This window comes from Culex quinquefasciatus, chromosome 1, assembly GCF_015732765.1.
Source record: "Culex quinquefasciatus strain JHB chromosome 1, VPISU_Cqui_1.0_pri_paternal, whole genome shotgun sequence".
Taxonomy (NCBI): domain Eukaryota; kingdom Metazoa; phylum Arthropoda; class Insecta; order Diptera; family Culicidae; genus Culex; species Culex quinquefasciatus.
In genome coordinates, this window is record NC_051861.1 from 12,515,995 (window position 1) to 12,532,832 (window position 16,838).

At 37.6% G+C, this 16,838-nt stretch overlaps 1 protein-coding gene across 1 annotated transcript; it reads right to left on the minus strand.

Moving 5' to 3' along the window:
- Nucleotides 1-1,817: 1,817 nt before the first annotated feature.
- Nucleotides 1,818-15,082, minus strand: LOC6047919 (phytanoyl-CoA dioxygenase domain-containing protein 1). Its single transcript, XM_038249045.1, has 3 exons — nt 14,842-15,082; nt 2,331-2,884; nt 1,818-2,273 (listed from the first exon to the last, which is right to left on the minus strand). Exons 1-3 carry the CDS (start codon nt 14,863-14,865, stop codon nt 1,988-1,990), a joined length of 864 nt encoding a protein of 287 aa, XP_038104973.1. The 5' UTR covers nt 14,866-15,082; the 3' UTR covers nt 1,818-1,987.
- Between the last annotated feature and the right edge of the window lie 1,756 nt (nt 15,083-16,838).

The following is a 16,838-nucleotide window of genomic DNA, read 5'->3' on the forward strand; positions in this document are numbered from 1 at the left end:
AATTCTAGTATGTCTAAATTTGTAAAATATATACAAGTTTAAAAAGAGCATCAAATCCAATCTCATTTGTCAAAAACAAAACATTAAATTACACATTAATTTAAAAAAAACTAACTTTATCCACCTATGTGGTTGGTGCCTTCCTCACTCTTTTCCAACAATGGGTGATATGTGATATGATGGGTTTGGACACAAATTTTTCTGATTTCGTTAAGTTTCGGAATACAAAAAACACACATATCACTCAAGGGCTCATAAGTGGCATCTTAAGTGGTCATAGCTTGAGACACGGTTGCTAGATCTTCAATGTTTTAGACTCGTTGGAAAGGTCTTTCGATTATCTTACCAACGATGGGTCGGATGATGGATCCGGATATTGTTTACATACATTTAAGTGAGATCCGGCTACAAAAAAGTAAATAAATATCTCTTAAGTGGTCAGAACTCGAGACAGGGTTGCCAGATCTGCATTGTTTTAGACTCGTTGGAAGGGTCTTTCGATTACCTAACCAACGATGGGTCGGATGATGGATCCGGATATTGTTTACATACATTTAAGTGAGATCCGGCTACAAAAAAGTACATTAATGTCACTTAAGTGGTCAGAACTCGAGACAGGGTTGCCAGTTCTGCAATGTTTTAGACTCGTTGGAAGGGTCTTTCGATTACCTAACCAATGATGGGTTGGATGGTGGATCCAGACATTGTTTACATACATTTAAGTGAGATCCAGCTACAAAAAAGTAAATAAATATCACTTAAGTGGTCATAGCTCCAGACAGGGTTGCCAGATCGTCAATGTTTTAGACTCGTTGGAAGGGTCTTTTGATTACCTAACCAACGATGGGTCGGATGATGGATCCGGACATTGTTTACATACATTTAAGTGAGATCCGGCTACAAAAAAGTACATAATTATCACTTAAGTGGTTATAACTCAAGACAGGGTTGCCAGATTATCAATGTTTTAGACTCGTTGGAAAGGTCTTTCAATTACCTAACTAACGATGTATAACATGATGATGTTTGGTGTTTGGTGAAAACGCATTTTTATACATAACTTTTGAACTACTTATCGAAACTTCAAACAATTCAATAGCACCGTATGGGACCCTAAACCAAGTCTAATGCAACTGGTTTGGTCAAAATCGGTTCAGCCACTGCTGAGAAAACTGCGTGACATTATTGGTCACATACACACACACATACACACAGACATTTGTTCAGTTTTCGATTCTGAGTCGATATGTATACATCAAGGTGGGTTTTCGAGCTTTAAATAAAAAGTTTAATTTTAGAGCAGGATTATAGCCTTACCTCAGTGAGGAAGGCAAAACGTATTGCAGTGGTCATTGATTTAACAAAGGGAAGTTGCTAGCTCAATTTTTACAATCTTGAATCAAAATTATTTGAATTATTTTTAATGCAAATTTCACAAAAGTTTTTAAAAAATCAATAAAATAGTAGAAATTGTGATATGAAATTTAAAAAGTTTATTCGCAAATGTTTTGATAGAAACTTGCTTGCTCACTTCCCATTATTCTATTTATTTGCTTGATATATAGGGTGAAAATGCTTATAGAAAGCTGTAATTCTAGAGGATAACTCTAATGCTTAATTAATGCCCAAAGTGATGATAGGCTCGTAAACATGATAACTAAATAAAACAAAATTCGGCAATATCAAATAGCTTCTTTTTAGTGCAAGTGTAGTACGATGAGTTGTCGAGTCTAGCACGAGTAACGACACGTTCGCCACCAGCAAATACTAACTACATCACGGAACGGTAATCAAATCAAATGAACGAACTCAACCACTGTTGCAATCGCATTCATCTTAATCAAAACATATATTTCCTCATATTTATAGCGTATAAAAGGCGATAATAAAGAGTACACAAATAAAAGAAAATAAAGAAATCATCTATGGCACATCAACGCATCGAAGCAGAACCAACCATTCGCACGTACACGAACTCGCAGCCCTTTCAGGGATCCCGCTCGTACAGCACCGGGAAGGGTCGATCCTCGGCCGGCTGGAGCCAGTTCTCGGCGGAGTACTCGCAGCCCTCGGTTTCGATCACGTGGAAGGTGTACGCGTGCCGGCTACGGTCCGATCGGTTCGCATCGCTCCGGTGGACGGCCTGGCTGTGGATGAGGACCAGCGAGCCCGCTTTGACGGGGACGGCCACAAAGTTGGACTGCGGGTAGAGGGGTGCGGGGCGATCGTAGATGAGCAGTTCCGGTGAGGACGCGTCCGGGTTGCGAATGTACCTGTGGGAGAGAAGACAGTTAGGAGAGTTCAACGAGTTCAAATGTTTAGACCCTTACCTCCTGTGAACTCCACTCTTGTGCGATCCCTTGATAAAGTGCAAACATCCATTCTGCAGCGTGGCGTCCTCCAGCGGAATCCAGAACCCGATGGTCGTGCTAGGTTCTGTGTACAAATATGTGGCATCCTGGTGTGATTTGACCTCTCCACCAATGCCCGGGTTCTTGAAGATGTACATGCTCTGCGCAACGGCCGGCGTCTGGAAGCCCAACTGCCAGCAAACCTCCTTCACCCGATTCGACATGGTAACCTTCGTGAAAACCGGATGTTCCGAGTGCAGCGCGTGGCCGACCTTGTTCAGCGCGACCGAAGGGTCCACCAGCAGCTCTCCGTTCTCACCGACAGATCCCTCCTCGAAAAAGTACCGAACTTTGTCGCCACTTTCGATAAAGTACCGGTCCCGGCTCTGGCTCGTTTTGGAGTTGATCGTGCTGAACACCTTGCGTTCCTCCTTGGGGGCATCTTTGTGCAGGTTTTTGCCCGCTTCGAGCAACTCCTGGACCTCGTCCGGGGACAGAAAGTCATCGACGACGGCGTAACCGTCCTCGCGTATCTGAAAGTTAAAATAACAGGCTTGTTATGTACGAGATTTTTCCAGTTTTTTTTTTTTTTCTTAAAATTACTTGGTTAATATAAAAATTTGTATTTTATTCAAAACCCCCTTTTTTAATCACCATTTGAACCTCATCAAAAGTCATTCGCAAAAGCTTCCTGTTTGTATTTAATTGCGCCGATAGCGCCAGAATGCATGCAAAAAAGCTTCTCAAAAAGCTGTGTAAAAGGGATTTTCTCTTTCTGAACAAATCGGGCTGGAAACCCCAACCTAAACAAGGGGTAACAGAATAATTATAATAATTATAATTCTATCTACACGGAGAAAAAAGAGTTCCCAAAATCGTGAACAAGCGTTCATGAAAATGGGCACCACGAACAAAGTGTTCAAATCCCATGGTACATTTTTAGAAATCGTACCATGAGATTTGAACACTTTGTTCGTGGTTCCCATTTTCATGAACACTTGTTCACGATTTTGGGAACTCTCTTTTCTCCGTGTAGTTTGTCCTAATCGAATTCGCCCAGCAGATATGCAATAAGCTAAACATTTAGCTGAATCACATCTCAGACACACTTTAGCTCAAAAATTAGCTTTTATAGCACAGTTGTACTAAAAAAGTTGAGTGGGATTTCCAGTGCTCGCCACCAGGGGTCAGCTTTTCCCAAAATAACACATTTCTGAGTTAATTTTACTAGGATTTCGTCTTAACTGAAGCATCTCAGGAATGTGATTAAGGAAGTTTGCATTTCTCCTTGCTTTTCTATCATTATTTGATAACATTTACTAGAATTTGAATAAAAAACAAGATAAATTTAAAACAGACAGAAAATTGATGGAACGTTTGTTCGAGTCGTGAACACAAACAAAAAATACTGTACCCATTTAAAATACCCTAATCTTGCTGAAAAAGTAAACAAATTTAGAGTGAAAAAACTAACTTCATCCACCTATGTGGTTGGTGCCTTCCTCACTCTTTGCCAACAATTGGTGATTCGATGGGTTTTGTCATAAATTTCTTCTTTTTTTGTACATAAATATCACTTAAGTGCCCACAACATGAGACAGGTTTGGCATGAACTCTGTTCTCGTTTCTCGTTTATGCGAACTCATTTTTTTTAGTGTACCGATTCACCCCAGATAACAAAAAGTGGTCTTAGACAAACTTGTAGAAAATTGACAGGCTTTCTGAAAAAGTACACTGAAAGGAAAAAAACGAGACTTTTCCAATTTCAAAAATAAAGGGCTGATTTAAAGTTCAGTCCACGATATTTTTCGTTCAAATTTTTTGTTGAAATAGCCTAAGATGTTGCAAAATGCAGGATGATATGTATCTCTTAAAAAATAAAACTGTTTTTTTAATGGTCTTAATGTCAAAATTATCAAAATCCGATCACGGGAATCGATTGTTCAGACAATCACGCAGAAAAATAAGGCATATTTGAATCAACAAAACGTTTTGTTGATTTGAAAATCATGATTTTTGTTGAATCAACGCAACGTCAAAGCAGCATTTTCAAAACAACAAAATATTTTTGTGGAATTGAGAAAATCAAGGTTTGTTTCAACGCAAAATCGGCGTTGATTATATTCAACAAAAAAATTGTTGATTCAAACCTCGTACAGGCTGATTCTACAAAAAAAATTTCTGCGTGATTGTACTCAAAAGTTATTATTATTGACCATTGTTTTTAGTGCAATCCTTGTGAATCAAAAGCGGCTTTAAAAATAAAAAAGTTGAAAAAACAAGTGGTTTGGCATTTTATTATGATTTTTTGCAATTGCTATATGTAAAACTTGCGTGTAGTAAACAATTCTAAACAGATTTCAAAATATTTTTTTTTTCAAAGCTTGAATCACGGTATCGCTAATATCCGTTGACTCAAGCTGATCTTCTCTCAGAGTCGAACAGTCGATTCATGATCCTCAACAGCTGTTCGATGTGTCACTCACTTCTACTACTGATGCTGCTGGGGGTTCAGGTTCAAGGAGACGCTCTGCTGTGACGTGCCAGAGTCAATCATCTGAAATTCTTCGAATGCCAATTCGCACAAACACACGCACCAACAAAAAAAAACAAGAATGAAATACATTGTGCAGAAAGCGAAGAGAAATTCACTGCGTGTGCATTCAATTATAATTTATCGCGAGGGAGAGAGTCGAGAGCGAGAGAGAATCGCGCTCGTGATGCATCGTCTGAAGATTCTCCTCTCACCGCGAAGTTCTTTGCCTCCAAAAGGAAAACGATCGCGAGTGAGTTATTTTTAGCCGCTTCCTTCCGAGATTTATCGCTTTCGTTTTTTTTTACAGAAATAAATCTGACAGAAACGCATTTTTGGCGTTGCATCATTTCAGCTGAGTACACCGTGAAGAGCAAAGTGCAGCGGTGTGCCATTTCTTAGCGGGTGACGGGGTAATTGGGGTCAAATGTATCCAAGAAAGAAAATTGTTATTTTGTTTATTTTGTAATCAAAGGTAGAAAGCAATTTATATGCAAAATGAATTCCAATTAACCCCAACTACCCCAAGCGAAAATACGAACAACTGACTGACGAATGTTTAGGTTGCCCTGTATCGTCTTTGTAAGCCAGACGCAAAGCGGGGGGAAACGGTGCTGATGATGCACTTGGCACCATTTGTGCAGGTAGCCAAATACTCAACCAACAGAAGATCCGCACAAGTTGCGCAGTTAGCTTTGACAGTCAACCCTTCGTAGAGTGCGGAAAGTTTTAATAACTTATCTGAGATTTTGTTTTAAATAGAAAAAAAATTAAACAAAACTCGTCAAATGGATTAACCGAAGGTCGACTGTACCAAATCGCAGTGCCCAGCACCGAATTTGGACGTGCAAATTTTTGGGCCTCAACCAACGTTGAGCCAAATATGAGTCAGCAGGTTTTGAACGGACCAACCATCAGCAGACCCAGGGGGGGGGGGCTTGATATGGGTCTGACCTTGTTTCCCCGGCGACGCCGCGGTCACTAATTAGAGTATAATTTGATGAGCTGTCGTCTCGGCACAAGGTGTGTGCTGGTGTGCGGAGGTGCCAATGAAATTAAAACTAAATTTAAGGTAGCGAAGGAATTTGAAAACATGACCGTGCCACGGCACATGGAGTTGAACTCGGTGTTTATTGATTTTGATGGGTTATTGCGACGTGGGATAAAATTTGGTTGCTAATATTTGAAACTGGCAAGAGTTTTTTTTTTTTTGGCGACAAGGAATTTTTTACAGTTTTGACTAGATTATTCAAAGTTCTCGCAAAAGAAAATTACTTAAGTCTGTTGTCTCAAAAACAATATTCAGTAAAATAAACTAAGTTTGAATAAATTCAATCAAAACTTAGGAATCAAATTCATGTAAGGCCGATGCAAATATTTAAAAAAGTTTTTGTCCCTCGGCCCTGGCCGAGGTCAAGGGGGGTGAAAAAAAATAAAAAAATATAAAAATTTAAATAACAAGCCATAGTCTTCACATTTAAATGAAAAAAGTGTTTTAAAATACATTTTACACTAGTTCAGTTGTTTTGCAATCTCTAGTTTTCAAAAAGTCTAAAATCTGACAAAAATAAAAATTGTTTCGAAAAAAAATATTTTGCATCGAAAACTTTCAAAAAAATTTAAGATTTTTTAATAAACCCAAACATGCTAAAAATGATTTTAAACGCCGAAGAATGTATTTTAATTTGATTTCAGCTGGTTGCACTTGAATTTTCATTGAAATTTTGAAGTTTATTGTAAAAATATTTTTTTTGCCCCCTGATTTTTCGGGCCAATTTTGAAGGGGGGGGGGGGGGGTGACAAAAACTTTTAAAAATATTTGTACCAGCCTTATCATACAATCGACTTTACATAATCTTTGTGCTTTTTTTCATTTTAACAGCTTTTGCTTTAATTGAGGTTAAGCCGTTGATCATTTTCGAAGAAAATTGATCATCACTATGAAATCACTATGAATTCAATTTAACGAATTTCAGCATCAAAAGGAAGCAGCATGTGCCGGGTGTTGAGTTCTTCAAGGCTCTGAAAGAATTTCCGATCTAAATCAAATGCGTTTAAATTTTTTTTTTATGATATTGTGGCACAATCATTGACGTCCTAGTTGGCAATCATTGATTAATGGCGATTTCCATAACTTTACAAGGAATGGGATGATCGTTACCAAAAGGAATCAGCATGTGTAGGGCACTATTGTAAACCACTTGTGAAAGAATTTTACTTGAAGGGTTTGAAAATTAGCAAAACAAAATACGTAAAAAAAAATCACAACATCATTTCAATTATTTTAATTTAAAAGTTATTGAAATCAGCAATTCCCCACGAAAACAGCATGATTCGAAAAAAAGTTCTCCGATCGGGCTAAAAAATGGTGAAGTTATGTTGTCGATACTCTGAGATACGATTTTTTGAAAATAAAAACTGGGGTTTTCGACGCACCACGCACTAAAATGGAAAAATTACGAAAACGGGGAAAAATCTACTTTTTTGCCTTTCTTACAAAAGAAAGGTTTAAGGTTTGCTTTTGGAAAAACGCTTTTTTCAGAAATCTAAAAAAATTCGTGCACGGCGAGGATTCGTCCCAGGAAAAAATCCTATTACTAAATTGAAGGTTTAGATGCGCTCTTTCGATTGAATTTCGGCCCGAAACCCGGAACTCAAAGTCTGATTTTTGAGAGCTCTTTTTCTGAAATACATGGCCGATGTCTGTATCCGCTCTTAAAAATTTGTGTCTTCCATCACTGGAAAACCGCTCGTAAAACCCACAATTTTTAAAAGCCAGATCTGTAGCCGTGGGGTCGGAGACGAACATTTTATTTTTCGATTCACAATTTTCGACCAGTAAATGTGGTCAAAGCCATTTTTAGAGGTATTTTTTCGACTATTTTACAGATAACACTATCAAATTAAAAGAATTCAGTTTCAAACAAAAAGCCATTCGAAAACATGCGCCATAAACTGTTTGGGCCCAAAATTTGAAGCTTTTCCAAAATGTATTTCCAGAGATATAGCGATTTTAGTGTTTTTCGTCTTGTTTTTACCCTATTTTTTCCTATTAAATTTTTGGATTTATACAAAATCATATACTGAACATCAAATTCAAAGTCCCAGCCCATTCTCGATCGAAAGCATTTGGTATGAATTGTATTCGAGTAAATTTTGGCATGGATCAGACGGTTGGTTCAAAAGTTATAGCTGTATGATTTTTCCCGGCTCGTTCTCGCTCGAAAGCTCGACAAGTCGTCAAGTCGAAGCTTCAACGCCAGCGCTTTTACGCTTGCGCGTTTTACGCTGCGCGTGAAAGTGTTCTTTCTGGCTTCTCATAATTGATCGACAAAGTGCAATAGCGATACGTATTTTTTTAAGTTAATCATAGACTAACATTATAGACTGAGTACCCTTTATTATTTTTCTAATAATGTCAATCCAATGTGTTTTTCTTAATTTTATTTTTTATGTCTTGCGAAAAATAATGTACTTCTGAAATTAAAAAAAATGGCATTTGAGGTTTAGCCTTAAAAGATTCGAAGCTTTAGGTAAAATTCTCACTGGATGGTATCATTATGTTTTTGAAAAAATAATTGCACCAATATATTTCTCGGAGTTTCATCATTTTATAAGAAAGGCTCTATTTCACCTCTGGTGATATTAAATCTGGTTTTTTTCACTAAAACTGCGATAACTTGAAAATTTCAGCGATGACCTATACATGTTAGGGTACCAAATTTTTTGTAATTTAAATACGCAATTTTTGTAATTGAAATACAGATGGGTGAATCGGGACTACAGTCTGAATAGGGACAGCAGTTTTTAGACCACTTAAAGCTTTTAAATTTGGAAATGGATGTACACATTTTGTTGGTCTGAGTCTGTTCTATCCGAAACCAACCAGAAAAATCAAAATATTGTGCTCCAACATGGTTAAAACTGCTGTCCCAATTCGCCCCATGTGTCCCGATTGACCCCAGTTTACGGTACGCAACTTTTGGTACCCTAACATGTATAGGTCATCGCTGAAATTTTGCGCCTAAGAGAGCTAAAATCGGATGAAATGGCGCGGAGATATGATTTTTTGAAAAAAGTGGTTTTTGTGAAAATCGACGAAAATTGCCATTTTTCGGACCAACCTAACACGCCGTAGGTCACCCTAATGGGCAAACAAAAAAAATACAGGTCTAATTATTTCGGCCAAGGAACCCCCAGAAAAATTTTGAGCCCGATCGGAGAACTTTTTTTTCGAATCATGCTGTTTTCGTGAGGAATTGCTGAATAATGATATTCCGTCAACTGGGGCGAATAAAGACTGCAGTCTGAATAGGGACAGCAGTTTTCGGAGCACATATAAGCTTCAAATATGGAAGAGGATGACCTAATTTTGTTGTTCTGTGTATGTCAAAACAGCGAAATATTGTACAAAGCCATGGCCGAACCCGCTGTCCTGATTCGCCCGAGATGCTGCTATATGTATTTAAATGATTAAAAAATAACAAAAAAATTCTAGAGTGGAATACCTTCACCTAAAACTGAGCAGCGCTAGTCCGAGAGAATAATGGCCTCGTGTCGAGAGAATAGTGGTACCATTTACGGACACAGAGAACATAGCTCGAGATGGGCGAAAGAATTATTCTCTCGAGGTTCATTTGCAAAAAAAAGTTCATCCGTCAAAAATAAAAATCAAAAGTGTCGACTACGGGAACCGAACCAGAGACCTTTGACAGACTAACTCAATGACTTAACTGCCTCGGTCACCACAGCTTGGTGACTAAGGAGCGGTCAGATGTCGATGTATGACTTGTTGGAGATTTATTGTATCAATTAACCCTCTACTGCCCAAATTTTTTTTCGAAAATATTTATTTTTTCCGTGTTCAGGAGGTCATTTTGAGCAACCTTTGTTCTACGAAAAAGTTTACTTCTCTTGTTTTATGTTTTTCTTGTTTTATTTTTAGTATTTTAATTTGCATTTATCTTGTTTAGTTTATGTTTGTTTTTGGTAGTATTTGGCCTATTCTACCATCTAATATAATTACATTTTGCCTATCTAATTTTTTTCACGTTTTTACAGTCATTTTTTTCAATTTTTTGCATGTTTTTCACATTTTCTGCTATAGAATGGCACCATCATCATTTAAATTGCGAAAAAATGCGTAGAGGCATAGTCTGGGACACTACAAAAATTACTGCATACTTCTTTTTACTGAAAGTATAGGAAATGTTAGTAAAAACGTTTCTTAATCCACCATTAGGTGGGTGATGCCTTCCTCACATTTACAAAGTAATAATGAAAATAAGTTTATGAAAAAAATTATACCTGATACAGACTTTTCCATACTTCCATACATACTGCATACTTCTTTTTACTGAAAGTATAGGAAATGTTAGTAAAAACGTTTCTTAATCCACCATTAGGTGGGTGATGCCTTCCTCACATTTACAAAGTAATAATGAAAATAAGTTTATGAAAAAATGTATACCTGATACAGACTTTTCCACAAAACATGCAGACTCTCATTTGAAGCAATGTGGCAACCGGGCGTTTCGCATCTGGCGCGACTCTCGCACGTAAACAAAAAGACCCGGCCTATTGAGGTTAATCAAAAAATCACCCTTTTTTGTATCTACAAAAATCTTTTTTTTGGCATAACTTTTTAAATACTTTACTAAACAAAATAAAATTTAATAGGGTCTTAGGGGACCCCAAAACGAACAGAATAAGACGGATCCGGCCAAAATCGGTTCAGTCAGTTCTGAGATAATCGTGTGGAAAAAAATCGTGTCTACACACATCCCTACAGACATTTGTTCAGAATTTGATTCTGAGTCGATAGGTATACGTGAAGGTATATCTAGGAGGTGTATTTAAGAAGTTCATTTTTCGAGTGATTTTATAGCCTTGCCTCAGTGAGGTGAGGAAGGCAAAAACACAGCCAAAGTTGACCCCTAAAAAAATGACATTTTTAAAAACACTGTCTTAGTCACATAAAACAAGTTAAACTCCCAACCCTGAAATTTTCTAAAATTTTAAGAGTTCTTCTTCCCAACGCTTTTTAAAGATCAAAAATCGGTTGGAAAATGGATTTTTGGCGATTTTTTAGATTGAAGCCCGTCTAGAGGCGGGGTTAGGTTGTAGAGGGTTAACGAATGAACTCATTTTTTTATGGTGGTGTGAGTTGGTAGCATTATTCTCTCGATTTTGGCGCTGAGCTCTCAATAAATGTTGAGCCCAAGTAACATTTTTAAACCAACTAGCCACCACCAAGTTTTATTAAAGGTTTATTGTAGCATCTTGATTGCCTAATAGTTTTATTTGGCATTCACCGCAACCAACAAGCAAGAGCTAATTAATAGGTTCTAACAGGGTTTTATGCCTCGGACATAAAACCGGGTGGAAATAAAAGCCGACTGGCTTTCAATAAGGTTTTATGAAAGTTTTAATAGAGGCTTGAAAACCAGATGGCAATGCCATGCCAAACGGTTTTATCGCATGCTTTGTTAAAACTTAGGGTGTTGTAGCTGTCAAGTGCCAGTAGGCATGTAAAAAGCTCACTTAAAACCATAAGCTCCTAAAAGAGCATTTATCGCGGCCAAATAGCAGTGCATAAATATGGCACTAAACGCGTGCTCTGATTGAATATGATTGACCGCCATCTTGATTGAAAAAATAGTAAACTGAAAAATTTGATTTAAATTTGATGGAAACACACATTTATGCTGAATTTCTGGTATGATTTATATAGCGATAGATGTTTGAAAATATTTTGAACATTTGTTTCAAAGAATTGCAATAAAATATTTATTAACATTAAACACTGTGATTACAAAATATTGATTTTTGATGAAGCGAGTTGTATTTTTTGGCTCTATCTCCCCTACATTTATCAATAAAATTTCAACCGCAGCTGAATTTGAGCCATCAATTGTGAGAAATAAGCTTCCAAATTATTTGGATTACCTCTAATATCTATTATTTATCATCGCCATTTTTGACAACCATCTCCATAATTTCATTTGGCAATACGAAGACTTATTTTTGCCAAAATAAAACCTATTTGGCATAAGACGTTTGAAGACGTATGAAATGTCATTTTTCCATAATTCCTGACTAGGTTTTAACAAAGGTTTTATCAAGGCTTTGAGGATGTTGTTAGGATTCAGTTGTAGAGCCTTGAACTCCTATGTAGGTTTTATAAATAGGCCGTAACAACCTTTTGCGGAGGTCCTTTTGGGTTTTAAGTGGGGTTTATCAAGGTTCTGGGGAGTTCGTTACGACTGAGGGGTTTTAATGTTGGTTTTGGTTTTATAGCGGTTGTGACAGCTTTGATAAAGCCTAAAATGTTACTTGGGAGGGAACGATTCTCTCGACTCGGAACTTAAGGTGTATTATAAATCGAAAAACACTTATCGTAAACCTAAAAAGATTTAGTCTCCTGAATAAAAAAATATAAATTAAGTTTGACCATTTTTTTTTCAACTGACGACTTTTTTTAAGGTATATATTTCATTTGACTTTTTAACAACATCCCCATAATTTCATGACAGAATAAGTTCGCTTTTTTGTTGGTCGCTCAAGACTATGATTAACCGAAATTTGCCTTAACTTCGAAACTATTGATTCACATTTCAAATAAGGGAACAGCTTAACATTGGTAATTGTCTAGAATATAAAGATTGAACACTTTTTACACAAACAAAAATGTGAATTAAAGGAAAAAAATATATGAAAGAACAAATTTACAAAACAAAATAAATATTTCAATAGAAAAAATAAAAGAATATATTTTACAAATCTAAAATAGATAAAATTCATCATCAAAATAAGAAGATTTTAGTTAACCCTTTCAGGCCGGATATCAAAATTAACAGTCCCAAATATCTATTTCCAAAACTAGCCTGTAATTTACGTATGGTCTTTAGAATCATTTTCTGATCACTAACTTATACAATATTCAAATACTGCCTGTAAATTGACTGTTTCATAATTATTGTATGTTTTTGTTCCTCTCTCAATTTTAAAATACTTAATACACAATTGGGTTCAGCAAATGAAAAATTGAGAAAATCTTTGTCCAATCATCGATTTGCTATGAAATTTTCAATGATGGGCATTTTCTAAACTGTTCAGAATTCGAGGATTGAATGCATATTTTTGAAACTGTCCGAATTTTTGCTAGTACAATATACATAATTTTGCTTTATTTCTCGTTTTCTCTCTCGTATGTGATATAAACCATTCCCTCTGTTCAGACCACTTCGACACGATGTTTGACCATTAATCTAGCTTCTACCCACAACATCCGCCCCAGTCCGATTCCACACTGAACGTAGTGTCTCCCACCCAGGTCAACCGGCATGCTCCCACATAACACCGGCATCGCCAAACATAAGCTCAGAAGTGGCTGATTTAATTCAATTCACTTGTTTGCGATCTCGTTTATGAATATCTACTGCTCAAACTAGACAAACTTTTGAGAAGGGTGATTGAATTAAACACAGAAATAAATAAGTAAAAAAAATCATGAAAATTAAAAGGAATTTGAAAAACAATTAAGAAAAAATATGATTTTTTTTCAAATCGGTAAAAATTGGACAATGATGGACAAGTATAAACTAGAGACGTTATAGCTATCAAAATCGCCCAACTTCAATCCAAGTTCAACTTCTCGAAACCCCATCACGCTAATTTGAAATTGTACAATTAAGTGGCGTCTGACAGCGCCCCAACCAACCAAATAAAAACCAGCGAGATTCGGTTGGCTGAGCTTTCGGAGCCTTCTAGAAAGGTAAGCCCCCCCACCGGGCAGGCAATCAGCTCTCCTTATATGAGCGTCGATCGGCCGGGGTTTCCTTTTACGGTAACCTGCACCGCGAACCGTAACGTGTCGTGAAGGGGGCCGAGCCGGCCGCAATCGCCACAGAGTTGAGGAAGAGATTGGTCGAGGGGTCGGCTACCGGTTATGAGTGCATTGATGGCTTAATGCGGGGTTCAATCGGAAAGGTGACACATGGTGCTTCAAGAATGCGTGTTCTTTGACGTGACTAAATTGGTGTTGACAGCTCGTGCTATGAGAGCAAAAGTGAGACAAAACCAACAGGTTTTTGTAATTTTTTTATGCGATTTTCTGCTGTTGCTAAAACAAGACTGAAAATTTTAAAAATCAAATTGCGATAAGTAGCTATAAAACTTATTAAACTATTCATATTTGCGATTGTTTAAATAAAGTTAAATGTTACTGATAAAAACTGATCAAAACAATGAATTCTGTGTTGTTTTCGAGCAAAATTGTTGCAAAAATAGCCAAAATCTTGCTGGGAACTTGTGTTCATTTTGGAAGTAAAACTTCTAAAAATATGTTATAAATAATTTGGTTTTGAGCTCGAATTAAAAAAACATAAGTGAGACGTTCCCCTTGAAAATTGAATGCCTAACTAGCAGTGACCATCCAGCTCAAACAGCTGATACCGAATCCACTTGATATTCACCTCTAAACCCTAACAACAAATCGTTCAACACCTCCTAAAACCGAAGGTGTGCAAAATTTCCAAAACATTCGAGCCGGTGCCGGGAAACTCGCTCCACCACGAAACCCCGAAACCCACCTAAAAATAGCTCACGCGAGAAAACGAGGCAAAAATCACTACAACTCCTGCCCCACAACCTCCTCCAACCAATAACTGTGTGTGTTTGTGGAAAATGAGGAAATGCTTTGATTGCCATTTCAACAAGTACCATTTTCCTGCGTATAACGGACAAGATTGCGTTGAAAGCTTCCCCCCTCTTATCCCATCCTCAAACCCCCAAAACCCTAACTTAAAAACGAGCGAATTACTAACTGTTCACAAAACTGCTTTAAAAAGCAAAACAAAAAAAAGGTGAGCCAAAATGCTTACAAAATTGCACATTTTAGCTGTCGACGGCTAAAAATACTCGGATGAGCAACGGTTTCTTCCACGCGAAATTTACCTGATCAATGAGTAGGTTCCTCATAATTTTAGGCGATGACGATCTAAGAACTTTCTGAACAAACAAGGCTTATCACTTAAGCCACTTATCAGCTCGAACTTGAACTTTCTCAAATGCCCACCAGGCTGAGCTTATCTTGAATCAACAACAAACGGTCGGTCACGAGCAAAACGAGCAGACACACGATTTGGAACACCCGACCGAAAGACACGCACCGGACTGTACTGGTCAACTGCAGCTGAGCCGGTCTACGGCGATCGTTATTATACGAGCGATCGAGTGGTGAGAGAGAATGAGCGCGGGAGAGAGCGCGAGAGTACGAGATAGAAAGAGTTTTTAGAAATAAATCACTCATCAGTTTGGGCAGTGCTCCCAATTTTTTTCTGTGTGAGTGTCATCTCAGAGCAGATTAAAATTAAACTGAAAGGATTTAAACTGTACTCATCAAACTTCAATCATTAGTCTTAAATCTTCAATCTTCATCCTAATAATTTTGATTCTGATCTTCTTCCAGTAACTTTTTCACTTTCTCATGAAGCAGTTACCAGACCCAATAGTTCTGTGTTTAGTTACCACAAAGCTAATTGGGACAGGTATCAACATCATATTGAGAATAATTTAAATCAAGATTTTGTTTTAGAAACCAAAACTGATATTGATTCCGCCTTTTCGCATTCGCATTCGCATTCGCATGGAGATGGTGATCTTAGCGGGTTGCAGACTGGATTTCGTCATGTATGTGTGATAATTGTCTAGCTCCGGCTGCTTAGAAATTGATTAGAGGGAATTAAAACCAATTCTACCAGAACATGACAGGTAGCACCATGAAAGCCATCCATTGCCGGCCGCTCCCATCTCCACCATTCATCGGGAGAGGAATAAGGATTAGGAGCACGGGAAGTGTTGATGTTGAACTTACTTAGAAAAAGGTAGCGAAACCGCAGGCTCTTTTTTCCAACCTTATTGTGGAACTCGATCAAACTGATCGTTTGATCAAATTTAATCGAATTTAAACAACAAGGATGCGTAAGTGTCGCGTGGAGTTGGTAGTTGTGATGGGTAAAGGTCTGGGATTCGCCCTAAGCAAGCGATACGACCATTGGCTTAAATGAAGTTAACTGTTATATTTTTAATCTCAAGGCAAGCAATCGGATGAATTCGAACGAGATATGCGTCCATTTGTATATCAATTGATGATTCTCTTCCCTGAATTTCTGAAAATTTCAACTATTGTATAACACGATCACACAATCACACCACACATTTCCTCATGAATTAATGAATCATTTTGAGAGCTAATTCAATTCAATTTGTAAATTAGCTAATAAAAAGCGTTTAAACTTCTCCACAAAACTGAGATAAATATTGATAATAAATTATAGTTAAATAATTTCAGCATTGAAATTTGATTAAATCAACTGGTTTTCATTAAATCATAATCATTTATTTTACCAGTGCACATTAAAGTAAAAAGTTGTATGCAAGTTTTGTACCAAGCCAACCTTGCCACAACGAAAAACCAATGATCTAGTCAAGTGACAGTAAAGATTCATCCAACCAAACTCTCTCGCTCTCATATTCGCATTCACACTACACATAAAAACAGATAAAAACCAACACACCATCATAAAATCTAGATTACTTTTTCAAAACAACCAATGCGCAATGGTTGTACATGTACAGAGGACACTTTGAAAAAGTAAGCGAGAAATCAGAACGCGCTCACCGAGTTCTCCATGCGCCGACCAAATCCAAGTGCTTGCAGGTTTCGCCGTTGGAGGGATGAGCCCTCACACCTCAGCCAGCAACGCAGCACAGAAACGTCACCGCACCGCAGCATGGAACAGCGCCCAAAATCCTGTGGTCGACCTTCAGCACACACACACAACGAAAGCATTGGACACTAACACCACGGTCGCTGGTCGTGGTCATCGTCGTACCAAATGAGCACCAATACCACAATGCGGCTCTCTCTTCCTCTCGACGTCTTGCTTTGG